The 25,819-nt window shown below is 39.7% G+C and overlaps 2 protein-coding genes across 2 annotated transcripts; one reads left to right on the top strand and one right to left on the bottom strand.

Moving 5' to 3' along the window:
* Positions 1 to 535: 535 nt before the first annotated feature.
* On the bottom strand, positions 536 to 6,150 carry aqp9b (aquaporin 9b). The gene is made up of 6 exons (XM_072464690.1): positions 5,901 to 6,150; positions 5,118 to 5,244; positions 3,402 to 3,539; positions 3,208 to 3,326; positions 2,408 to 2,625; positions 536 to 704 (listed from the first exon to the last, which is right to left on the bottom strand). The coding sequence occupies exons 1-6, from the start codon at positions 6,000 to 6,002 to the stop codon at positions 542 to 544; spliced, it is 867 nt and encodes a 288-aa protein (XP_072320791.1). The 5' UTR covers positions 6,003 to 6,150; the 3' UTR covers positions 536 to 541.
* Positions 6,151 to 8,394: 2,244 nt separating this feature from the next.
* Positions 8,395 to 25,211, top strand: aldh1a2 (aldehyde dehydrogenase 1 family, member A2). Its single transcript, XM_072464808.1, has 13 exons — positions 8,395 to 8,657; positions 15,211 to 15,315; positions 15,443 to 15,583; positions 15,706 to 15,835; positions 16,543 to 16,604; positions 17,179 to 17,307; positions 19,725 to 19,838; positions 22,427 to 22,529; positions 23,012 to 23,196; positions 23,276 to 23,440; positions 23,517 to 23,674; positions 24,282 to 24,356; positions 24,453 to 25,211. Exons 1-13 carry the CDS (start codon positions 8,541 to 8,543, stop codon positions 24,523 to 24,525), a joined length of 1,557 nt encoding a protein of 518 aa, XP_072320909.1. The 5' UTR covers positions 8,395 to 8,540; the 3' UTR covers positions 24,526 to 25,211.
* Positions 25,212 to 25,819: the final 608 nt, after the last annotated feature.

The raw sequence follows: 25,819 nt of genomic DNA, 5'->3' as shown, positions 1-25,819 counted from the left end.
TAACTTTGGTGTGTGCTTTAGTGTAATTGTCACAGTTTGGCAAAGCAACAATAAATAATTTAGACCGTAAAAATGTTACAAACATATAAATTGTGTTGTACAAGGAATGGAAACATCTATACACCACAAATACATCGTTTCACTGGCGATTACTTCATTGTAAACTTGATAGTCGGACAAACAGGCATCAAAATCATGCATGTTTTACATCAAATGTGCTAAAATGCGGCTAAAATTATGCATTTGGAGGAGCCATCCACAGTGAGTGCATTCACAAGATTGTATATAAAAAATATATATACTTCATATTTAAATAATTGTAACTCAAGTACAAGAACACCATGTTAACAAAGAAAATCTTATACATATGAAAACAATAAAATAGGACAGTAATTATTATATTATTAATATATAATATGTATGTTTTTCTTATAAACAGCTAAAATATTCAAGTTCAAATAGTGTTTTATAACAGTCATAGATGAGCGTTTGGATTGTACTGAATCTCATTTTGCTTTAATCTGGACAGTGTTATATGTGTTTAACTCATGGTGACCATCTCATACTTGTCAGGGATGGTGTTTTTGTCCGGTTTCTCGGGTTCAGGGTGGTGTAGCTCCACTAACAGGTAGTAAATTCCAGCTCCCACAGCTCCGCCCACCATCGGTGCCGCCACTGGGATCCACCACCAACAGCCCCCGGCCCTGTGGTAACAACACGCACCTCAGCATTAATTATACAGCCTCAACACACTTAAACACTGCATTAATATTACATTGAGTTACAAGATCGTGCCTCAGTTTCTATAGAGATGAATATAGTCCCATATTCATTTTTAAGAAAGATTTTTTCTTTTTAAATATGTTTCACTTTAAGGCCATGGGTACTTTATAAGCCTTGCTACAAATACAGTGAGTAATATTTATTACTTACATATAATAATAATAATAATAATAATAATAACAATTAATTAATAATAATTAATAATTATTATTATAACACATTGTACATATTCAATCTTATTTAAAAATATATTTTCAATGAAAATGTTGATAAATTACAGATCATCTCCCTGTCGTTTTATATGGTTTGAAAATGTTGATGTAGTTTGAAAGGTCTGACAACAGAAAACAATAGTGTTCTAATCAACCAACGGTTGAGGTGAGCCACAACTCTCCCAGATTATCTACTGTAAGTAACTAGTAGCAATGGCGATAGTGTGTTTGTTGTCCTCATTCCCAGACAGTCAGGGCTGCACCCTACTGCCTTCCTTAAGGCTGCTTGCTGCCTTTAAGTGAAAGGGTTCGCTTAACTAGCTCTCTGCAATCCTGACAACAAGTTTCTGTTTTCCTCCTGGTGGCGGTCGAGGAGACCGGCCAAGAAGGAAGGCCCAGGGATTAAAGGTGCCATAATCTATGGCTAAGATGATCAAGAGACAGACGCACCCTGGGTCACATTGACACTGTGTGTATTGGTCTAGCAATCAAGTGCAGTTTGCACATTTGATACAAGTTAAATGCAAGTAAATGTATGTGTGAATTATAGATTGCTAGCAATTTGTTTAAAATTAACAAACAATTTGTTAATTAAACTGATGCCTCTGTATGATGCTATTCCACACTAGTTTTATTAGCACAGTTTGCTATGGGTTGCTTGTATAACCAACCTGTTGTATGTAACTTTATTTACTAGGCAAAGTCCAATAGGCGGTTGTACACAAATGCACCTTGTTCCCTCTTGTGTTTGAAACATGCAGACACTATTTACTTTGTAGATATTGGAAGACATAAATGTGACTTTCAGGCATGTGCCAGAAAGGTACAATGGCAATGAACCCATGAGCATAAATAACCCAAAAAGTGACACAATAGAGGCATTCACAAAATGACCCACACTTGCAGGGCTACAATAAAAATGGACATATAGAAAGAACACCACCTACTGAACCCTTTGGGATTCAGTGTAAACGAATAACATTTATTTTTGCGGGTTGCTGAGGGCCTGGCCAGGCTATAAGGCTGTGCTTCAACGGCGATACAGTATCAGAACCAACAAATAGCAGTAAGTAAGTAAGTAATACTTATTTAGGAGAAGTAAACATAGTCAAGGGAATGCACACATGTCATTCATGTATTAAATATTAGGTATTTTTGTGAGCAGAACATGTGCTGTGTTCACTTCAATCCCACAGCCATTTTTCAAATTGCAGGGAAACACAAGGATGCTCACTGAAATATTCATTCATATTATGTAGAGAACAGAAATAGAGCTCCATGTAACTGCCAGGGATAAAGCCCTCTCACACTCTGCCCCTCATACCCCTCATATAGTGTGAATATAGCTCACTGCCTGAAGCACTAAAGGCTTCACTTTTCCATGAATCTTTCCAGTGTCTTGGTGATTTTACCTGAACACGTCCATGCCCCAGCCGGCCACAGCGGTAAAGAAGCGCGGGGCCAGGTCTCGGGCCGGGTTGATGGGATAACCACAGTTCAGACCCATAGACACTGCAATAGCAGTGATGGCTAAACCAATGCACAGCGGCTCCATGCCTTTAGGAGCACCAATATTCCTCTTGTCAGTGATGGCCAAGATACAGAGGATCAGTGCCCCAGTTCCAATCACCTACAAAACATACCAATATCAATGACAAAGTTGTGTGTCTAGATATTATTGTAAAGAATTTTCCCTAGTAGACAAAGTGTCCAAGTGTAATTAGAGGAGAACAATATGTTCATGTTAATTATCTGTTGGGTGCCATCCTGGCTGACCTTTGACCCATTCCATTTACCTTTACCCTGGTTTTGTCTTGAAGACATAATGCTCCTTTTTATACAATAAAAAACACTATTATCAGTTAGTTAGTGAAGTAAGCAAATATTATTTTACTGCATATACTGAGATTATTGGGAGCAGGTGGTTGTTCTTCTCATCAGATCAGAATTATTTACAGTTCACCAACATCACATCCATTTATGCTCTACTTACAGTGTATGTTGATTCATGACCGCATTAAATAAACCATAAACATAAGCCCACGCTAATCTCACTCAGCTGCCTCTGATATCAGAACTGTTACACTAATCATTTGTTTCCCATATGTGCCATTGAAATTACAAATACAGTTATATACAAATACATACACATATAATAATAAATGCAAAATAAATGTCAGCTGTCATTGTTCAATGTACCAATGTATCATACCTGATCAACAAATCCATTGAGGACTGACAAATGGTTTGCTGGATAAGAAGCAAAAATATTGGCTGTGGCATTTGGACCAGTAACAGTGAATTCTCCGTTGGTGTACTCCATCAGAGCATCTGTGCAATATATCAGTCAATAAATGGCATAATATGCAACTTCAGAAAAAGCTAATTACTGAATTAAATACTTGCCATAATAGAGCCCAAAGACGGCACACGATCCAGCAAAAGCTCCAAGGAACTGGGCTGCCACATAAATAGGAAACTTCTTTACAGGAAGTTTTCCCAGGATCACCATGGCCAGAGAAACAGCAGGGTTTACATGGCCTCCTATAAAGATTATACATGTTTAATAAACATTAAAATATGTATGTTATGTGTAAGTTAAAACCCTTTGATGAGCTGTCCCCTGTCCAGGGTTTACCCTGACTACGGTAAACTGGGATCGGCTCCAGTTCCCTGCGGTCCTTATCAGGAACAAGTGGTAGAAAATGACATCTCTTTATTTTAAATGTAGTGTTTACGTCCAGCCTTGTCCAAAAGAGGCATGTTTAAACACAATCCAGCTAAATGTTACCAGAGTGTGGGGTCATTTATTTAACACTGGGGGATCTTGGCTTTGACCTTGCTGTGGTAACACCACTGGGGGTATCAGCAACGCGTCCATTGTTAATCTCCCCGTCCAGCTCACAAACACTGTTCACGACAGCCAGCAAGGCCTGCATGGCCGAATTGCATCTGACATAATCTGACTGAATCTGCTTAAGACCCATGTAAACTGCAGGTCATTAGAGTGACCATGATGTGTCACACTTCTGGTACAATCCAAATTCTCAGACAACAAAGTGAAAACAATTGTGTTTTCATCTCTTCTGAGGCCACTCTGGAGGGGTAGGTTTGTCACACCTGACCCCTCCTCTGCACAGACCCATGCCCCAGTAAAGCTCATTAGTCCAATACCTATGATCATCTTCAAAGATGTCGTTGGACAGAAGCGTCCCACTGCGTTGTGGGCCCTGGGGCTGAATGGCCCATTCATGCAGCAAAGGCTCTCCATATATTAACCTCCGTGTCCCTGGGTTTCGCTACGATTCCTCTGAAGCTCTCCTCTACAGTATCCTCTAGTCATTAAAACATGTAGCACAAGTGGACTGCAGACCAGTCTAAGGAACTATGTAAAGGGATGGACTGATTTTCCTTTATTGAACGGTCATGCATTTGTGTCATTGTTTCCCTTTGCCTTTATCTTGAAAACAATCTTTATCTTTAAAAAGAGATTGAAATAAAAAATAAACTTTGACTGCAATTTTTATTATTGCATTTGCAAAATCAAGATTTAGATCAAAGTGCCCATTTTAAAAAACTTCTAGGAGCATTAAAATATAGAAGACTGAACAGTACAGTCATTCAATCACTACCTACACTGGTGGCGTGCAGCCAGTAGAGTGAGGCTGAAGTGTATTGCCCAAGGGCAGAACAACAATAAGCCCTGGTAGGAGCTTGGATCAAATTGCTGACAATTGAGTTGGTGTGTGAACAGTCTCTAATCACTGAGCCACTGCTGCCCCAGTCTTTGGAATATTACTATTTTATGATTAAAATTCAACAACTCCATTTTTACATCTAGCTTCCTGTGACATTTACTTGTGCTGCCGCTTTTCCTGTCATTGCTGGTAAAGCACAGAGGGCTCCTCTTTCTCTAATCCCCAGGGAATGCATGTGATAAAACCCATTATGGAAATTTGGGCAAATTCCTCCCTATACACTTTTTGGCTCCTGGTCTCCTCAGTGGTAGAAGAATTAACAGTGAGGACCACTGCATAAAAACAAATAAGCCTGTTGTTCCTGGCGCAATATAACAGACACTCACAGGTGTGTTGTATGGTCCAAATGTGGATGTGGCCGTACCTGACACTCCTCCTGACATGTAGACTGCCATCATGACTCCTAGAGTGAAGCCGATGTGGATGGTCAAGGGCTCCCCCAGAGCCCCTTTACTCAGCACGGTCTGGGCCACTGAACCGCATCCAAAGAGCTGGGACACAGACAGACAAGAACAAAAAGGCTCATTGTTTTTAAATATTCCAATTATACTCACCATTAACACTAACCCTCTTGTCCACAGCCTTTAACTGCCACAGACAATTTGTCCTGCACAGGGATGGGGAAAATAATTAATCCCTTGCTCATTAGGTAGAAGGCAGAAGCACAATTCAAACAAAAAGTTTTGGAGACCAGAGCAGTCATCCAAGACTAAAAAGGGCTGTGGTGGTACATCCTGCTCTGATGTGACATGCAGTTTTTAAAGAACACTCAATGAGATGTGGACTTTGGGGGGAAGTTTAGACCAAGATGGCCAATGAGAAAATAGCTGTGATAAAATTTTATTTTTAAAGATTGTAAATATATATATTAATGTAAGGAGCCCCTTTTAAGGCAGGCTGCACATTGAGCCAACATTAAATAAGTAAATACAGCACTTTACTCCATCAGTCAGTCACATCTTGTTATAATCTGTGTAGGCAGCCAGTCGCATAAACACATCAATAACGCTGTTATTCCATAAAGACATGTGAGGGACATCGGTTTCATTCCCCGGAGATCTGTGTGACATCTTATTAGCAGAGCGCGCTGCTTCAGCATTAAAGCGCCTCTTTAAGTCGGATGACAGGTGCGGATGGAGATACTCACTATCAAGACAAATATCCCCAGAAACTCCGCCAGGAACTCTTTAAAGATATCCCGCCTCAGGCCAAATTTCTCTTTCATTCCCTTCTTGTTCTCGTCCTCCATGATTTAGGTTTGATGTGTGTCCCGAGCGGTCTGGAGTAGTGTGAGATTGTGGAGACTCACTGTAGGTTGCCGCCTCTTTCCTCCGCTCTCTCGGCCGTGGCTCTGGGCGCACAGCCACATTAAGACGCGCGTTATACTCTCTACGACCACTAGGGGTCCACTCTGTACCAGCCTTGGATATAGATGCCGCTGTTCCATGAAGATCAGGCATCAGGCGATCGAAAAGCGCATTTTAGTGATACTTTTGAGAAATGTAAGCTAGTTTTTTGTTTTTTTAAAATACTAGATTAAAAAAAAAAACTTGTATTTAATGTGTTTAATAGCTTGAATGTTAAAAAAACAAAACAAAGGGACGACAGAAGGCAAAATATATTTTTGATTTTGTTTCATTTTTGAAGATAGGCCTCCTAAGCTATTGGGCTATGTGAAACTCTATACATCATTTTGAAAGGAAAATGATGATGATGATGATGATGATGATAATCAGGCCTATATTTATTATTTTGTTATAAATAACAAATAAAACTCTATACACTTGGCATGATTAAAATTGGCTGTACTTATAAAATCTTATTTTATTATAAATGTTTGTGACCTCACAAACCATGATCAGATTTTTGCATCCACCTGCTCTTTATTTTCATTAATCACAGGTATTGTCATTATGTAAATGTGACTGTTCAGTGTCTGGTAGTAAGCCTACTGCCATTGCATCCTTTGGCAAGGCATCTCATTGTAGTTGCCTGAATGAACGTGAAAGCGAGTTCAAATTGTTGATCTTAAAATAAGACATTTGCCTGTTTTCTTTTCATGTTTGAATGTCTTCTCTTGGATATGTGTGTAAATTAACATTTTTAAAACAAAATAACTCACATTTAATGTCATTGTGCTCGTGGCATGATAATAACACACATGCAACTGCTTGTGTTTTACTGGCCTTTGAGGCTAAATATTTGTCAGTTGTTGACCATGCAGTCAGTGCAGACGGCAAACACTGCAAACTTACTTTGTGATTATGCAGATGGCCTCAAATAGGCCAAAAAACTGTCATAGGCTGCCTCACATTTGCAATGTCGAGATTGTATTAATTAAATGTAAATGTTTTTCATGGGTACCTTTGTTAAACTGCATACGATGAACTGTTTAACAGTTCTTATGAAGTGCTCTCATCTTTGTTCTTCCAACAGGAGGCGCCACGTGTATGCCTTTTACTGGAATTAAAGTTAAAGTTAGGTTGTCTTCACTCCAGGTTGGTCTTATCTGCCGCTCATTGTTTTGTGAGAAGGTGCTGGATGTTTTTTCTGCATTCATCATTGTCACTGGCTCTTTGATGTGCACCAGACACTTGGGAGAGTGTCGCCCATGCTGTGAAAAAGACCCCTACGTGCTGATGGAGGAAAAGCATCCTCTCTGGGGATTTGCAAATGACGGACCTGTACATCCGTCTGCGGGCTCCTTTGTGCTGTCAAGAGTCTGGATAAGCAGCCTGGGATCGTTTAATGCATAATGTAGATGAAATGTGACGAAGATGTGCTTTGTGTAAAAGGGTTGCTATTACGCACAAGTATAGCCTAATATACCGCACAGATTTTACACTCCAGAACTTTTACTTTCGTGAGAGACAGCTAATTTGTGGGATGTTTATTCGGCTCCCATAAGAATTATCACCTGCAGGACAAATCTGTGCCAACAAGACCACCCCGCGTCCAGCAGCGATTCAGCCCGCCTCATCTCCATAACATCATAGGCCATTGGGAAGCTTGTTAGGCAAATAGACTGAAGTGAGAGAAGTCTTTAGCGCCTTCATGTCACTGTTGAGATGTAAAGGAGTTTGTGTTCGAGCTGTAAATCGGGTAAACTTGTGATGTTTAGGATTTAGTTGTAAATTATACCTTTTAAAGACACAGTAGAAAAAAGCTTCAGTTGTCTTTTAAAGACACGTTAGAGCCGAAGTGAAAAAAATGTATTTTCACGCAACAGTTTTGTTGAAACAGTCTATTATAGAAATGCATTATTATTATGTTATTCATTTGCATCAAAGCAAATAAATAACATACAGGGCAGTCTATGTACTAAATATGATGGTGATGATAATAATTATGGCTAATTTATACAAATTAACATTTTTTCTTTCAGAATAAAACGTTTAATAGCAGTGCTTTATAACAATTTGTCCTTTAAATACACTAATACCTTAGTTGGTCCAGCGTTGAGGTTATTTGGTAATGGGAAACGGTCATTTTTGTAGCCTGGTTAAACTTTAGACTTCCCATTGATGAGGGAAGGCGCTGTGAAGAGGTGGTGGGTGGGGTGGATTTGTTTCTCCTCCTTAACAGGCATGGCTGATGTCGTTTTATGTAAATGCGTGTATTTCATTTTCAAAAGGACGGCCCTTTTCCTTTATCCAATGAAAATGAACTGCGTCTGACACCTGGCTATAAACTCAGGAAGGATCCCAACAAGTCCTTAATCAGAATCCTTTTCTCTTCCTCAAATAACAGAAGCCCAGCGAGAGGAGCACCAGCGGCACACGGCGCAATGACTTCCAGCAAGATCGAGATCCCCGGAGAGGTGAAGAGCGACCCCGCTGCTCTCATGGCATCCCTCCAGCTGATGCCCTCCCCGGTGCCCAACCCCGAGATCAAGTACACCAAGGTCTGTGTCTGCACGCACTCTCTACACACAGCGGCACCAAAGTTTACCCAGCACGTTTACTTTACGTTAGTTTGTTCTAAAAAGAGGGGGAAATGGAAAATGTGTGAACAATGCGTTATTGTCTGAGCACAAGGGCTCCACTCTGAACAGTGCATGGCAGTGTGCTCTACTGTACTGTGATACTGAGCCAGGGCCGATAAAGTTTCTTCCCCGGAACAAAGTTTAGTCCGGACTCAAAGCGGACGAATGCATGCGATTTTTATCATGCTTTGATTGGGACAAATGTATAAAGTGCTTAAATGATGGCGTTTAATGTGCGCCGCATTTTCTTTGGCTGTTGCGCACAAAGAACCAAACGTTTTTTAAATTTATACTGTCCAAAACTTTTTATATATGTAATTGTATATATATATATATATATATATATATATATAAATTACATATGCCGTATTGCATAGTATTTGCTTACATGTTTTTTCAATCTGCCTATTTGTTTTTATGGGTTTTCTAAGTTCATGGATGATTACAGAAGCCATATTGCAGTCATTATAAGCTGTAGAAAGTATTTTATTTGACTTAAATTGCCATGGGAATCCAAACTTCCATCCAATGTATGTTCTCATGGCAAGTGTAATAGTTTTCTAGCATGTTAAGTTAAAAAACTTATGCCACACATTATGCAATTTACTGAAATGTATTTGATTTGATTTATTTATATTACTAAACAATGTTGCTTAGAATCAGAGGAGAATTCATATACATAATTTGCCAAAGTCATTTGTGTATGTGGGTGGGAGAAAAGGAGATACAGAAACAGCTGGAGAAGGTTTGATTTAAACAAAAAAAAGGGGGGGAACAGCTTTCGACAAATCAGTTCAGTTCATTAATCAATTGTATTATTCTAGTTAGGACTCTTGTGGCTTTTTTCACAATCTGAGCGACACACATTTCATTTTTTACTCCACTCCAATAATTGGAGCACCCTGCTGCATGTCCTCAGACACCCTGAAAATAAACTGGAGATTTGAACAGTTTTGTGGACTTTTTGATAAAATCCGAGGAATGCCTTTATTTTAGTTTTTGAATGTAGTGAGTGAGAAAAATGTTTTTTTTATACAAAGACATTTCTATCCTGTTGCAGTCTCAATCTTACTCCTTCAAGAAGTGATTAAACTAAACTAAAGTTTGCTACAAGATGTGTTTTACGATTGCAAGATTAAAGGGCAAATCTAGTGCATTGGTGATAGTGATAGTGGTGTTAAGTTCATTCAGTCCTATCACTGCTGGACTGTGCTAACCTACACTATAGTGTTCTTAGGTGCAAAGGTCATTGAGCTGAGGATGTGTTGCATTGTATCATTTAAGCTTCCCATTCAGCCACAGCAGCAGTTAAAGACAAGATGTGGTGTACAGAAGGAAATTTAGGGAGCGACTTGGTGAATTAACCCCAAGGAATTTGGATCATCCAGTTCCTGTTGGTTTTGTGGACATAGGGGGCAGAAGGGCCCTGATTTATGGGCACCCCTAGCGTGGGCTCTCCTCACACCCTGTTCCTGTTCTCCACCCTACAAAAAGGGTCTCAGGCCTGTGCATCCATTGGCCTGTAGGGTGTGCACAACCTGACTTTAAGTTTGATTGTATTTTCTACAGGTTCAATTTAAAACATAATGGCAAACAGAAGTAAGTGTCATTTCCTACCATGTGATAATAACACATGCTGCCATCAATCTTTGCCCCTTGTCCTTTCTGCAACATGCTGCTCCCCACGAGGCACATGTTGATTGTGGAGAAGGTATGCACGGAAGTGCAGTCCGGTTAATAAAGAACCAGCTATTTGAATCTAATGCAAATCAAACTCCAAGCCTTTGTCTGGGTCGCTGCACCAACTGCCCCCTGTCTGGCCGATAAAAAACACTTTCAAAAAGGCATTTACAGAAAATGCACAGGGGTACAAAGCTTTTATATACTGTTTAAGTGTCATTTGTGTTTGTTTCTTTACACATGGCAGTGATAATGAGTTGTTAAAGCAGATGCATAATAGGACTGATTTTACAAGAAAATAAAAAGTCAGGACTTTGTGTTGCTGGATTCTAATTCACCAAATGCTTGACACTGTTTAATAACATCTGTGTTTGTAAATCACTAGGATTAGAGTCTCATATATATAAATTATGTTAATATTTACTTTCAAGTCCAAAAATAACCTGTTTTTTTCTTATCTTAACCATACATTTAAAATACAGCCATGATCCTAGTGGCAGCAGGGTACTTTCACCACTGAAGTGCTTGGACATGTCTATTGCAATGACGCGTATTCTTAAGATGCTCTTCACTCAGACATCTCCTCAGTTTGGGATGAAAAAGAGCCTCCATCAATCTGTCACTGATTGAGATAGTACAGATGGAGGTTTGGGGCTCCCCGATGCTAGGGGCTGTCCAGCAGGGTGTAAATTATTGCCCCGTCTCACTGTGTGGGACGCCTGAGTCTGACCTGCAGTTCTGGACTCTTTCACTTCAAAACCTCCATCTTTCTGCGATCGAGATCAAACAGAGCTAGAGTTAGGGGATACTCTGCAACTACATGATTTATTACAACGAGCGCTGCGAGAAGACTTCCCTCTACTCTCCACCCCCCTCGTGTCCTGTGCCCTTTTGCTTACACAATTTCCCTGTTCACACACACGGATGGGCGCATAGACTCTAAAACTCTTTGATTGTGACAGGGTAAGTGTGCGGCGCCATTAATATGTCCATCAGTGTGAAATGCCTTCTTGTGCAGCGAGTGTAAATTATCAACTTAGCCCCTATGTCAACATTGTGTCCCCTGTCTCTTAATCACTGTGTAAGGAAGAGAAGTGACAGGGAGGTTACCCAGTTAACTCCCCGTACCGAGTGTCTGCACCCCCTTGACAAGCAAAGTGTAAATCCTTATGGTGTCATTATGAAAAACACTCAGCTTCATAAATCTGGGGGAACAGGCTCCTTCCTCAGTCGAGCATGTAACGCAGCAGACAGAGAAGGCAAACAGCTCCCCCCTTTTTAATGTTTATTTGTAAGTGTTTAAGCATCACATTTCTGTTAAAGCACCTCTTCTTCCTCTTTGTGCGCTGACCCCATGAGTAAAACGACTTGGAAATGCTTCTTAAGCTTTTCTTTGAAATTTAAAGAATAGGTAAGAACAAAGAGACTCGTTAAATTCTAGATGTTTAAAAGGAGGGGGAACGAGAGGTGACATCAGTTGTCAGATAGATAAGTTACTCAAACATATGTGAACCACTAATGTTGTATAAATGTAAAGAAAAAACAAAGCATAATTCTTCTATTTCAGGGGTAAATCTACTGTGGCACAAATAAAGTATATTTTTACTATAGTACAGATAGGTACAGAAAAAAAGCATACATCCCAAAAAAAATATTTTTTACTATGTTTATTATTATAAATATTTGAATTTTCATATATTTTAATACCAAAGAATGCCAAAATATATTTACTTAAGCATTTTGCTTTAAATTATAGCATATTTAATGAGTTGTCTGCTCTGAGGTAAATTCCCATAATAAAACAACCGTCTTTTAATTGAAAGGTTTTTAAAGTATTGATACAAGTGTTAAAATCATATTTTTCTTGTGTGAAATGTATTTCTAATAGCATGTCAGCACTTACAACTATTTTTTTCTAATCATTTGACACATGCAACATTTGTCATTATTGTAGTCATGCTAACTCGGCACCAGGCCACACACCAAACACACACATGCCGCTGGGAGAGAGATGCTTGCCAGGCAGTGACAGTGAGGTCATCCCGACCAAAGATGTGAGTGCTGGGTGGCATTGTCTCGAGCTGTGAGTGTGAAAAACATGGTTTGTTTGTATTGTCCGGCATGAGGAGCGGCTCCCCTCTTTCACATGCTCCCCCATAGCAGTTAGCTGTAGTAATTATGAGAGCTTGTTGAATGATGTCCAGAGAAAAAAAGAGAGCTCCTACAATACCAATGAAGACATGAAACTTCCAACATGGGCTTGAGTTGCAGGTGTCCTGTTGTGTAATAAATGTGTAGTCTCTGTGTCTGTATATGTATTTAGTATTACTTTGTTGGCACGACCATCAATGTAACCTCTCCTGCTGTCACTTCATCTCCTGCCTATTCCCACTCTAAAAAGAGGCTTCATGCATTACATATTCTTCAGCTGCGGGTCTGTAAGCTGTGAAAAGCATCGAGCCAACCTTATGTTTGTTGTTTTTTGGCACATTCTGCACTCTTTATAAATAAACAATATTAAATGACATGCACTAATCTGTCATAGTAAGTTATTGTTGTCATGTGGTCAGATGTAAAATATGTAAAATTATAGCACATCATGTTTTTAATATATATGATGACAGGTTTTGTAAAAAGCATGGGAGTCACTAAATGTTTGCAGCTGCTCTGGCAAAGCACAAAGTTTAACTTACACTCCTTAGTGTGCAACTTGCACACGTCAGACCTCCTCAGGCGTCCTCACCACAACCCTTTTGTCATTTATTTTTTATTTTGCGTTAGCGAGATTTTATTCTCCAAATTTCATTCACACAATGTGATGATGTAATCTAAACTTTACCATACCATGCAACAAGTTTTTAAGTTAACGTGAAAAGACAAAAAAGGTATTGAGGAAAAAAGCATTGGGCTTTTAGAGCTGGAGATATTTAGAAACATGAAAGTGTGATGTGAAGCACTGGTAAAACTCTGCAGTGAGTGGGAAAAACACCATTTGTCATTTCAAAATGTCTCACAATGCACTTGTTCTTTTTTAAATTATTATTCCAAATGTTCCTAAAAGCATTTTTAAGTAACCTTAACTATTGATTTACGATTATGCCCTGTCATCTTAATCAAGTCTCTCAATGGGACGAAACAAAAGTGTAACACCGGTCCTGGCGCAGAGAGAGGGTGATCCAAACGGCAGCTGACACTTGTCCTTTTCTGGCTGTGATTTAGGACGACGCCTGCTCCACTGTTCTCCCTCAGCAGCGGCCCGTGAGAGGGGTTACACCGAACATAAAGCTACCCACAGCCGCATTCTTGCCCAGACTGTTGCGGCTGTCAGGGGCTGCTCTGATTTAGGGTGCCCCACATCAGTGGCCCCAATAAATTTAAAAACTAATTCAGTGCTCTACAGGACTTTCTGTTTTTGTAGCTGCCCCTCGGCTCTTATCGTTACTGACAATTTTATGAAGTGCTCTTAATGAGCTGCAGATTAAAGGTGCCCTCTGATGGAGAGTGCATGAGAATACAAATTCCGGGAAGACGGGAAGAGCAACTCTGGTTTGTGTCTGAGTGAGAATACAACATCTACACCGTTTACATACTTTACTGCACAGTGAATAATGATGAATAGTGGCACTCTTTTTGCACACTTTTTGTGTAGTTGTACGAGCTCATTCAACAGTGTATGTTGAATAAAAAACTTAATTAAACAGACTTTTTTTAATATGTGACACTTGAACCCAACTGTTGTACAATACTCTGAAATCTACTTCATATCCTTGTACTAGTTATGTTCCAGCAGATGTTGTACTTGCACTCTATTTGTCAGCCATTAAAAACACATAGAGCAGTCCGCCTGAGAGACCTCAACAAGTCAGCATGGAAAAACATTCCCAGAGATATTTTTATTTCAGATCACTTTTGTTATATGTCTTATCTGTTAAGGGATACTGTAGTTTCATCTTTCATAATTTTGCTGCTCTGTAAATTCAGTTTAATCTTCTGCAGAAGAAAATGAGGACGATGCGGGATATGTCCTGTTTGGAATCCCAGGCAGTTGTTTAACGGAAGACTTGCTTTAACGCATCACAGAGACCAAGCTCGGCACGTGTTTTATGATCTCGTAAACGAGCAGCGATGTTGTGAAACGTGTGTCTGAGGAGGGGGCGCAGGGTGTGGGGAACTGGTGTCTGATAGGGATTTATCTGCCACAAACACAAACCCTGCACTCCTTTTGTCTGGATGGCGGAGCACTCCCCAGAGAGCTGTGCTGGACAGGCAGGAATCTGCAGATTTCCAGAGATTGTCCCATATCCCTTACACAAAAACGCTCGGGACAGCTGCCTCAGGGCTGTTTGTCTTTCACATCCTACAAGCCTGTTACTCCAGCCAACACGATTACTTAACTCCGTATAAATATTTAAAAATCTCCAAAACATGAAAAAGGGACGTCTAAGGCACATTGGTTGTTGCTTAATCGTAAATTTGATTCAGTATTATGACTATGAAAGTCCTCATCAGGGCAGTTTTCCCCCAAAGCTGTTTGCTGATTTCCCCTTTATTTTAATCCCAAATAGCTCTTGGTACCTGCTGCATACACAACATGTTCTACTAGATGAGATCCAGTGAGCTCTGCCAGAAGCTCTTCTCAAATCTCCCAAACATGTTGTTTTTACAAACTGCATACTTCACATTTAGGCCTAGATTATAATAACGGTTTATGTCTCAGTGTCACTAATAGTAATGAATGTCATATGTAACATTGATTATAATCATATATATTACGTTTGCATTTCTTTAACAGATGTTCATCAACAATGAGTGGCATGACTCTGTCAGTGGGAAGGTGTTTCCAACATATAACCCAGCAACAGGAGAGCAGGTCTGTGAGGTCCAGGAAGCAGATAAGGTAATTACCATGCAAAAAATATATACATGCATTTCATTAAACACAAATATTTGATAGTTCTTATTGCTATGATCGAAGTACATGATTGAAAGCATTAGCACTGTTATCATTATTTTATCCTGTCCAGGCTGATGTAGACAAAGCAGTTCAGGCAGCTCGTCTTGCATTTACCTTGGGCTCAGTTTGGAGAAAAATGGACGCATCTGAGAGAGGCAGACTTCTGGCCAAACTGGCCGATCTGGTGGAAAGGGACAGTGTCTATCTAGCAGTAAGTGGAACTTGTACCAGGCAATACTGTAATAATGTCAATTAATTTAATTTAGTTTAATTTAAGTTTTAATTTTAATAAAATGCCCCCTGAACACATTATTTCTAAATCTTCCTCTCTAGACCCTTGAGTCTCTAAACAGTGGGAAGCCCTTCCTGCCCACTCTGTTTGTTGACCTTCAAGGGACTATAAAGACACTGAGGTACTTTGCAGGCTACGCTGACAAGATCCACGGCACATCTATTCCAATGGGTAAGATGCAGTATATGTGCAGCAACATCATAGCTTGCTCAAGATGACAGTCTTACCATACAAGAGAATTTTTTTGTTGAATTTGGGTTCATTCCAAGGGCTAAGCGGGGAAAGATAGCTGTCTATTCGAATAGGAAGTACAAATAAGGAAATAGGAACATGAAAGTGAGAGTGCACAGGGGTCCTCTTGTGGGCTGCTGCCAAATGGACCACAGCAAGGTTTTCCCAAGGCCTTTGCTTTAAGTCTGGTTCTTCTTGTACACCTTAAACAAGTTATTTCTACATGCCTATAAGAATGCTGGCTTGGGTAGCCACTTTCATGTCAGCTGTTATTCATTCACTATCATCCAGTGTATGTCTTTGTCTTCTTTGTCATCACTGATTAATCCACTTGCAACACTGTAATGTTTAATCCACAGAAGGCACACATTTCATAATATCAATGATTTTGTGGACAATGAACAAGCATGGCACACCCTTAGTAAGTACATCCTTTCTCAAGTAATGCGAGAGGACTGAGCAAATCTTTCCAGCATAACACCCATCTCTGACCTAAAAGAGCTACACATATGGAAGCTCCCATCAAAACCTAATCTCACAACCAGGAATGCGCCAAGTTTGGCTTTATTTTACAAATTAACATGTCCAGTCTGCAATTTGAAACATAACCACTGAAATCATAACCATGCTGTCTATTGTGTCCTCAGATGGCGAATACCTTACATTCACCAGATATGAGCCCATTGGCGTGTGTGGACAAATTATTCCTGTGAGTATTAATCATATGTGTTATAAAAAGGCACATGAACAAATATAGGAACAATAACTAGGAAGGGAGATTTTGAGTGACCTGTTTTTTTTTTAAATTACACCAATTTTACACCTTAATTACACCTCATTTCACTGTAATTTTCTTGCACTGTGTTTTTAAGTAAGCCCCAAACATGTCACTGTCAGTAGTTTACAACTTTACTGAACCAAAAGTGAGAAGCAGAAGGCAAAAGGGAATTTAGTGGTGAGTGAGGAGACATCAAGAAGGAGTTGGGGTTGGTTATTGTGCAAAAAGAACACTAGTGTGTGGTTGGGTACTGCGCCTCATGGGCTTCTGTGTAAGGCATAAATAACACTGGTGTGTCTGATGTACACTGATACAAGCTCATTGCACATGTGTCAAAATGTTCCCATTTTCTCACATTATATCAGGAAAAGAAAATACAGTCCAGATTATTTTCTCACTTCAACATGTTTAGAGAAAGTGAAAAAAAAAGTGAAAGGGTGACGAGCTATTGCGGTTATATGTGACCACCCAACGTGCCTCTGATACATCACAACTCTTATTTTAGTGGAACTTCCCTCTGATGATGACGGCCTGGAAGCTGGGCCCGGCTCTGGCCTGTGGGAACACTGTGGTCCTAAAACCTGCTGAGCAAACCCCACTCACCTGCCTCTACATCGCAGCCCTGGTCAAAGAGGTACACCATACACTCTCTCCATCAACAACCAAATATGCTATGCTATATTATGTATTTATTAGGCCCGAGCGCCACAAGCTGGCGAGAGGCCTATTAATCTCGTAAAGCCGTGCAAAGCACGGCTGCGAAAGTGCGCACGTGGTGCGCACGAAATCGAGCGCGAAGCGCTCGCCCACTTCCAAACACTCACTAACGCACTCCTCCACTCATGCACGCCCCGTGCATACTAATTAGTTGTAGGAAAATGGAACATTACCGTTGTAAACGGGCGAAGCCCGTGCAAAAGTGCGCACTAAACGGGCACTTTACATTGAGATATAATATATATACTTTATAACATATAAAGCACTCATTTGCGCTAAGTACCTCACGAATACGTTCCCCATCTCTTGCATGTTCCGTGCATATAAGCATGTAATGCAAAAATTGAACATTATTACTGTATAGAGGGCCAAAAACACAAAGTGGGCGGAGCCCACTCAAAATTAACGAAAGTACCCGTCAGTGACCAGGGACCCACACCATGAGGTAGGAAAGCGCGAGCGCTTTCCAAAAATGTATAGTTTATGATATTTGAAAAATGGGAAACATTGTTTTCGCATCGGAATATTCTTCTTCTTTCTTCTTTCTTCTCGGGACCAACCCCCCTATTTTTCACCCAGTGAACATTGACGAAAAGTCACAAAAATTTGCACACCTCTAAAAATCGTGCCTCTCTACATTCTGGCTATTTCCCTTTTCTAAAATAAAAAAAATTGGCGCGTCAGCGCCACCAAATGTACCAAAAATGCATTGAGAGATGGGAAATGACCCAAAAAAAATCTGATCGTAGAATCATGAAATTTGGCGCAGAGGTAGATGGTGACAAGAGAAGTAAAAAATATTATTACGGCAACGCCGTCCCCCGAACCAAATGTCGGCCATATTGCTTCAAAAATGGCTAAACATGACTTCGGAGTTTTTCCAAACGTCGTACTTTTACGAACTCCTCCCAGGGCGTTGGCCCTAAAAAGCTGAAATTTGGTGAAAATGCTACTGAGGAGTGGGACATCAAAAGTTATCCAAATTACATTGATACCTCTCACGGTCTCTTAGCTAGAATTTCAGAAATCTCCCAAATTTAACATTTCTGCCGTTTGCGCAGATAAAGTCCGAATTGCGTCAAATTAGAATCAGTTGTTAAACTCTTTGCCCTAAACCTACTTGAAGTGAAATAAATTAATTTGGAGCCACAGCGCCCCCTACAGATGTTATATGGAGGTTAAATATTTAGTTTTGCGAAATTATATGAAATTTGACACACAACTCAATTTTGGCATCCCCATCAAAAAAGTCAATGAGACCCATGTCATAATTGTTATGGCTTTGCCGTAACGATGACCGAAACCTTCCATGTTATTCCAATGGGGAAATCGCCAGAACATGTTTACACTTTAGACTTTCACAAATTCCTCCCAGGGCGTCAGCCCTATTAACCTGAAATTTGGTGAGACTCATCTTCAGGACCATCAAAAGTTATCCACATTTTTATTCAAAGAGTCACGGTGTCTGTGCGGCAAAGCCGCACATTTTGCCAAGAATTCAAAATAAAATTGCTTTTTGATGGTAAAACAAAGGGGAGAAGATGTGACAGCGTCACAGATTCAGCAGTAGGCGTAATAAAAGGACAATTGGGGCGCGTTAGCGCCCCCTCCTCTTGCGGCGTGGCGGCGGCGTGGCGAGGGCCGATCATTGCCGCTTGCGGCTATATTTTACCTTATTTCTTTAAACCATGTCCCAGACTGAAAACAGAAAACAGTGCAGACATTTGGACATAATTCAAGTATTAAAATGTGCACCCCTTTGTGGCCTAGATGTAACTTGGCACATCTTCTTGGCGAATCATCCAACAGAAATAAACAAGTCTTAAATCAAAAGGCATAGATAAAAAGGCAATGCAATGTAAACAGCTCAGTTTAGTATGTCCACTGAAAATGTTATTGCAAATAGAACCACATATGAAACTATTCGGGCTCAGTACACCGGCACAATGTGAATAGTTGAGTTTCAAATCCAGCACAGATCAGATGACATCAAATACAATGGCACATAGCTGTTGGGCACTGCATTCCTGTTGTTGTTGCAAGTTAATATCATGAGTAAGTTGAGCAAGATAGGAACAGTGGAGTGTCCTGTGGCACTGTATGTCTATGAACCCAAACACATTATAAATCCCATTGTCCACTTAGGGTCAGTCTCTGCAGAGCCTCCGGTCTTTTCTTATTTTATTTTGGAGACTATCTGTCTGCAACATGTAACTTTTTGATGTTCCCCTACTTCTGTGCTGGTGGGGAGGTTGGGTTGGGTCTGCCTTTGGTTTTGCTTGGCTCTGTTGTCATCTGCTCTAAAGCTTGTTTCCTCTCATATTGTTTTGACAGGCTGGGTTTCCTCCGGGAGTCGTCAATATTTTGCCAGGATTTGGGCCAACTGCAGGCGCAGCGATGGCTTCCCACATGGGCATAGACAAAGTGGCTTTTACAGGATCAACCGAGGTACTCTCATTTGCACAACATGAGGGGGATGAGAAAGTGTGATACTATTAAAGACAATGTTAAGGTGTTTTGAGGAGATGACTGGTTTGTCACCTCTAAAGAGGGCACAGTCTGCATATGGTGCTCTTTACACGCCTCAAATTCAAATCATTGTTAATATTTTTTTTACACTTTCCACTTCTAAAGGGATTTAAATAAATTATTTTGGAATATAAGTGAGATCAGCTTTTTCTATTGCCCCGTTGTTCATTGTCAAGTTTGGTTTAATTGCTAGAGAGACCACTTCACTTCAAAATATATGTGTACCAACGTGTTACTTAGAATAAATTGGTCCACATTAATTAATTTATTTTATTTAACCTTAATTTACCCAGGAAAGTACAAGTGAGATTACTCGTCTCTTTTCCAAGGAAGTCTTGGCCAAGAGAGCCGCACAGATCACTCATAACATCAACAGATTTAGACAATCACAATAATTTGCTCACTATTCTTTTTCGCGAGTCAACTCAGTCATCCCTGATTTTATAATTGCACATTATAGTATAATGTCGGTCTATTAGGTCAATTCTGATGTAGGGCTACATTAATTTAAATTGTTGAATGTGAAGTGTGATTATTTTAGATATGGCTGGGATTGTTTGATTGTAAATTGATTAGTCATTAGTCATTAGTCATTAGTCATTTTAATGTATTTTAATTGTGTTTGCTAAACTGCCCAGGGACAGCGGATGGAAATAGACTTTGGCTAAATTTGGTGTAAAACATCCATAAATCTTTAATTAGATGAATGTGTTTACGTGGTCCCTGCTTTTAGAACTGATAAACTAAACTAAACACGGGTACAACCATAGATCCCCTTTCCAAACCTTTCAGAATTAATTTAAACTGACCAAATGGAATCAGTTCTTTTAGTTTCAGAACCTTTAGTAATTGATTCCAGGTTGAGGGTGCAGAATACTGAAATGCTACTTTACTTTTCTGTGCAAAAACCTGATACAGAAAGTAGCACTGAGTCTGAGAAGAGAGTTTAACCTGAAGTCGCTTATGAAGCTGTCCTAATGCACCAACTGACATTATAGCCAGTAGCTTGTCATAAATATTTTAGATTTAGATGGATATTTCAGAGTTTAAATTCAAGTTGCTTTATTGTGGATATTATTGTCACATAATCTCTACACTATTTGATTATTTTTTTGGGCATCACACAACAGACGTCTTCCTTTTATCAGCTCTTCCTGATTAATTGTTTCCCTTTGCAAGTGCCCCATTTCTTTTACTAGTTTTTCTGTTGTTTCCTGTAATCTGGAGTCAATTTGCTTCTCTGCTGCTGGCCAGACAGTGACTCACAATGAGACTGTAGTAGCTGAAGCCCCACTGTGTGATGTGGAGGCGGGAACACAGGTGCATTGTGGGACGTGGGACATGGACATGAGCTGTCGCATGGGACAGCTCATGTCCACATGCGACTTGAGTCTCTTCTACACATGCCATTGCAGAGATCAGTCAGGATCAAAGAGACTTTCCTACCTCAATAACTATAAATTGTGAAGAGCCCAAAACAGCCTGTATTTGTCTGTTAAATACTTCATAATATTTTATTCTAACAACATTTTGCATTGTTTTGATTAATAACAGATTTAAAAAGTAATTACCAATATGAATTTCTCTATGGGGTTTTATAATAAACTCTTTATGGTTAGTAATGTTTGACTAATTCATCTGAGGCGTCATCGTACTTATAGTAACAATGGCTAAAAGTTTAGTTACAGATAAAACGGGCAAATGGCCAGATGTAGCCTCAGGAGTCTGACGTACTTGATATAACGTATAATGTTTGCGACTGTCTTCAAATATTACTGTAGGATACTTTTTCATTTTTCCTTCTTTATTCACAGCATCTTAAAGAAACAATAGTGACACAAGATGAGCTCTTTCCGTGTCAGCTGGTTGTACAAAGACAGGGACTTTTCCATTAATCTTGTCTGCTCTTCGGAAAGTCAAACAGACTGTATGAGTAACAGGAAGATGGATACTTACAGGGTGTAAGGTTATGAAGGGAGGCACATGGATTTTCCACTCTACAGTTATCAACTGAGTTTCATTTTTCACGTTATTAAAAGTAGATATACATTTTTTGTGGTTTAGTTAACTCTAATGCATGAAACTATTTGTATATTATTTTATTTTTTATTTATTCTTAAAGCACAACTGATAACTCAAATGTTTTATTCAATAGTCCTTGGGTTACATTGTAAAGTCAGTGTTGATAAGATAATGAAGTGGAAATAGGACGAGCATTTTTTCCCAAACACTTTGTCATTATCTGTGAGTTAGATCACAACTCAGCGCCCACACACCTTGTGGTCAGCTCTTCCTGCCCTCTCCTCAGACTCAAACCTCTATTGTATTTTGCAGGTCCTATCTGCACAAAGCAGTAACAGATATTGGTGTGCGTGTATTTGCAGAACTCGTGTTTCAGATGTTTGGAGCTAACCAGCTCTTAAAGTTGTTTAATGGCTGCAGTGATTTACTGATCTGGCCACAGGACTGCATTGCCGTAAGTAAAGCCCTGCTTTGTTTCTCACCAGGTCGGCAAGTTGATCCAAGAAGCAGCTGGGAAAAGTAACCTGAAGAGAGTGACGCTGGAGCTGGGCGGGAAGAATCCCAACATCATATTTGCAGATGCTGATTGTGAGTATATTCACCGACTATTCATATGCACCACATTCAGTCAGCAATACTGGGTGGTCTGCCACAAACACGGTTTGCTTTACTTACGTGTCTTTTTCTCAATGCTTTGAAAATTGCTGCAAAACGTTAGTGTTAAAAGTGTAATAGCCCTGCATAGGCTGTAGATGTATGAGTGTCTCTCAAACTGGGGCTTTCAAATGCTTTCAGCAGCCGTGAGAGGGGCTCTCTACGGCCTGTAAATCAACAGAATGGACCCTGTCCCAGTCGGGTCCTTCTTTTGAGACCTATAAATCACGTGGGTCTGTTAACCCTGGGTCCTGTCTCCCAGGTGTCAGCTATCATATTTGCTCAGAAAAACTTACCATAATAACAAATTTAGGACATAACACACTTTGCTTTTAATAAAGAAAAATAATGAATCCAGCAGACACTTTTTATTAGCTAGTTTAACATGGTCATTGATCAGAAAATGTCTGTTTCAGTGGATTTGGCCGTAGAACAAGCGCACCAAGGAGTGTTCTTCAACGCAGGTCAATGCTGCACCGCTGGCTCTCGTATCTTTGTGGAGGAGGCCATATATGAAGAGTTTGTGCACAGGAGCGTGGACAGGGCCAAGAGGAGGACAGTAGGCAGCCCATTCGACCCAACCACAGAGCAGGGACCTCAGGTAAATGGCACTGAGATTTTAGTTATGGTTAAATTGTTGTAAATTAAAGTGAAATAATGGTGTGGATTTAATATTACAGATTAGCCGCGAGCAGCAGAATCGTGTGTTGGAATACATCCAGAGTGGGATTAGTGAAGGGGCTCAACTAGAGTGTGGAGGAAAAGCACTTGGTTTAAAAGGATTCTTCATTGAACCAACTGTTTTCTCTAATGTCAGGGACGACATGCGCATTGCCAAAGAGGAGGTAATTTTTTTTTTTAAATGAATAATCTAAAACAATGACAAAGAGGAAGAAGATCCTAATGTGTTTCGTTCATTAGATTTTTGGACCAGTGCAGCAGATCATGAAGTTCAAGACCATTGAAGAGGTCATAGAGCGAGCGAACAACACAGACTACGGTTTAGCTGGTGCAGTTTTCACCACTGACATCAACAAGGCCTTGACTATATCTACCGCTCTGCAGGCTGGCACTGTCTGGTGAGTGAAATCACTGCAATCACTCATGTCCTTCATATGGCAAATATCCACTATCTAAGATCTGGCACTGGGTTAGCCTGGAAACATGCCATTAGACTTTCATTATACAAACCACAAAGACGTATTCCCTTTTCACTTCTTTGTCCACAACTAAGATGAAGCAAACGTGGTGAAAGCAAACAATGAAGAATATAAACAGTAACTGTAAATGGAAACCATGGTTTTAATTTTTTTAATGAATAAAATGGCTAGAAAACAATACTTCTAGATCGAGGTTTAACCCACAATGTTGTGTTTCTTTTGTAATTAGGTGCAGCTGGGTACAGTTATGGCTTAACATCAGCATCTGCCAGAGATTTTTAGCACTCGGCTGTTTTGACTGCAATTCTCTCGATGCTGCAGAATCACTTTGGTTCTCTGAGGCTATTCAAATTCTTTTCTTCTAGTTTTTTTATTTTATACTTCTATAATCATGGGCCTTGATGTTAGCTCACATACTGCATACACCACATACTTACATACATTTTAAATCCACTATTTAACCACTTTTTGACACATTTTTCATATCAAAAGTACACAATCCATACTTTCTTTTTCTTTTTTTCAGGATTAACTGCTTTAATGCTTTGAGCACACAGTGTCCTTTTGGGGGATATAAAATGTCTGGCAATGGACGTGAACTGTGAGTATTTTCATTTGTTTAGAATACAAGAAATTAATCTAAACTTTTCTTTGGAGCGCATGATGTAAAATACTTTTTTCTGCTTCTTCATTTCAGGGGAGAGAGTGGTCTAAGGGAGTACTCAGAGGTGAAGACCATCACAATGAAAATGGTGGCCAAGAACTCTTAAGTCAATCTAACTTTTATTTAGAGGGAGGTAGCATCCACCCAAGTCACTGCTAGTCTTCTGGTGCTGCATTAACTACCTGTGTCTGTAACAACCCCGCTGCTGCCTTCTAAAAACAAGTCTACGCCTAAACCCGACCACTTCCTGTCTTGAATCCTTAGACTGAAATACAGAGAGCTAGCTAATGTATATACCTCCACCACTAACTACTATACTAAAGCACTCGCAGTGATATTGCAGGGGAAGATCTAAAACCCCTGGTCAACCTGTCAATGGCCACACCCCACCTCTGCTGATGCTGGACGCTCACAGACTCAGTCACTGCACTTGCTATCAGCCCTTTACTAGCAACTTGTCATGAAGCCTTGTTCCTGTAGTGAGTGGAATTCGATAGTTTGAAAGAAGAAAAAAAGAAAAAATAGTTTTGGCTAATTCAAGACCACTGTCACAGATATGAATGACAAATTAATTTGACTCCTAATTGTCTATTGTTAATATTTTAGTGTGTATGACTTAACACTGTATGTTGACCTGTTCAATTTCTAACCTCTCTTTAAGACATTTTACTCTTAAAGCTAAAAGAAGAGTAGAAGTATCTTAAACATTATGTAACTGATTTGTCATTGATGTTCTATCTATGTTATGTTTATATGATTATATGCCATAAAATTATAAGATTTCAAAATGAACTAAGTTGTCCTTTCTTATAAAAATGTTAGTTACAGGTAAAGATGATTTGTGAATTCATACATATAAACTAAAGTGTAGGGCAGATGATCATCTAGTTATAGATTTCTGCTTTCCCTATTGTAGATAAAATAAAAATAACACTTTTAGACTAATAGAACAGTTTCTCATGTGACCAAACAAGCTGGTTCCTGTTTGAGGGTTACATCACGTTAGTTGATACTGGTGCCTGGTGCCTTAGTGACAGGCTGGAAGCAGCGCTAGCCAGAATCCTCAGGTATTTCTCAGACAAATGTTGTGCAAGCCTCGGTGAACATGCCTTTCATTCCACTTAAGATTAAGTGAGTGTGCGTTTCTGAGAGAAGAACTCCTCCATAAAGCGCTGCTGCTGAAAGATGCACTTGACATGAACATAAACTCAAGGATTTTGTATCTCCAGGGAGCATTTAGTGTCTCATTTGATTTTTCCTCTGATTTTTCTGGAAGCAGTTACATTTTGCCAGCGTCACAAAAAGATAGCGCATTGTAACCATTATAAATCTGAGACTGAAAAAAAATGCCTCCAATGATCTCATCTGAGAACCTTTTTAGCGTGCATGTTTTTGGGGGT

This window comes from Eucyclogobius newberryi, unplaced genomic scaffold, assembly GCF_026437365.1.
Source record: "Eucyclogobius newberryi isolate DKJ021-1_F unplaced genomic scaffold, fEucNew1.0.hap1 SCAF_5, whole genome shotgun sequence".
Taxonomy (NCBI): domain Eukaryota; kingdom Metazoa; phylum Chordata; class Actinopteri; order Gobiiformes; family Gobiidae; genus Eucyclogobius; species Eucyclogobius newberryi.
The sequence above is the reverse complement of the archived record's forward strand: the minus strand, read 5'-3'. Positions and strand labels throughout refer to the sequence as shown.

Coding starts and splice junctions, on each gene's coding strand:
- aldh1a2 (XM_072464808.1), top strand. CDS start 8,541: ATGACTTCCAGCAAGATCGAGATCCCCGGAGAGGTGAAGAGCGACCCC. Junction 23,197..23,275: donor CCACAGAGCAGGGACCTCAG/GTAAATGGCACT, acceptor TTAATATTACAG/ATTAGCCGCGAGCAGCAGAA. Junction 24,357..24,452: donor TCTGGCAATGGACGTGAACT/GTGAGTATTTTC, acceptor TCTTCATTTCAG/GGGAGAGAGTGGTCTAAGGG.
- aqp9b (XM_072464690.1), bottom strand. CDS start 6,002: ATGGAGGACGAGAACAAGAAGGGAATGAAAGAGAAATTTGGCCTGAGG. Junction 5,245..5,900: donor TGGGGATATTTGTCTTGATA/GTGAGTATCTCC, acceptor TCTGTGTCCCAG/CTCTTTGGATGCGGTTCAGT. Junction 3,540..5,117: donor CATGTCAGGAGGAGTGTCAG/GTACGGCCACAT, acceptor TAATCTTTATAG/GAGGCCATGTAAACCCTGCT.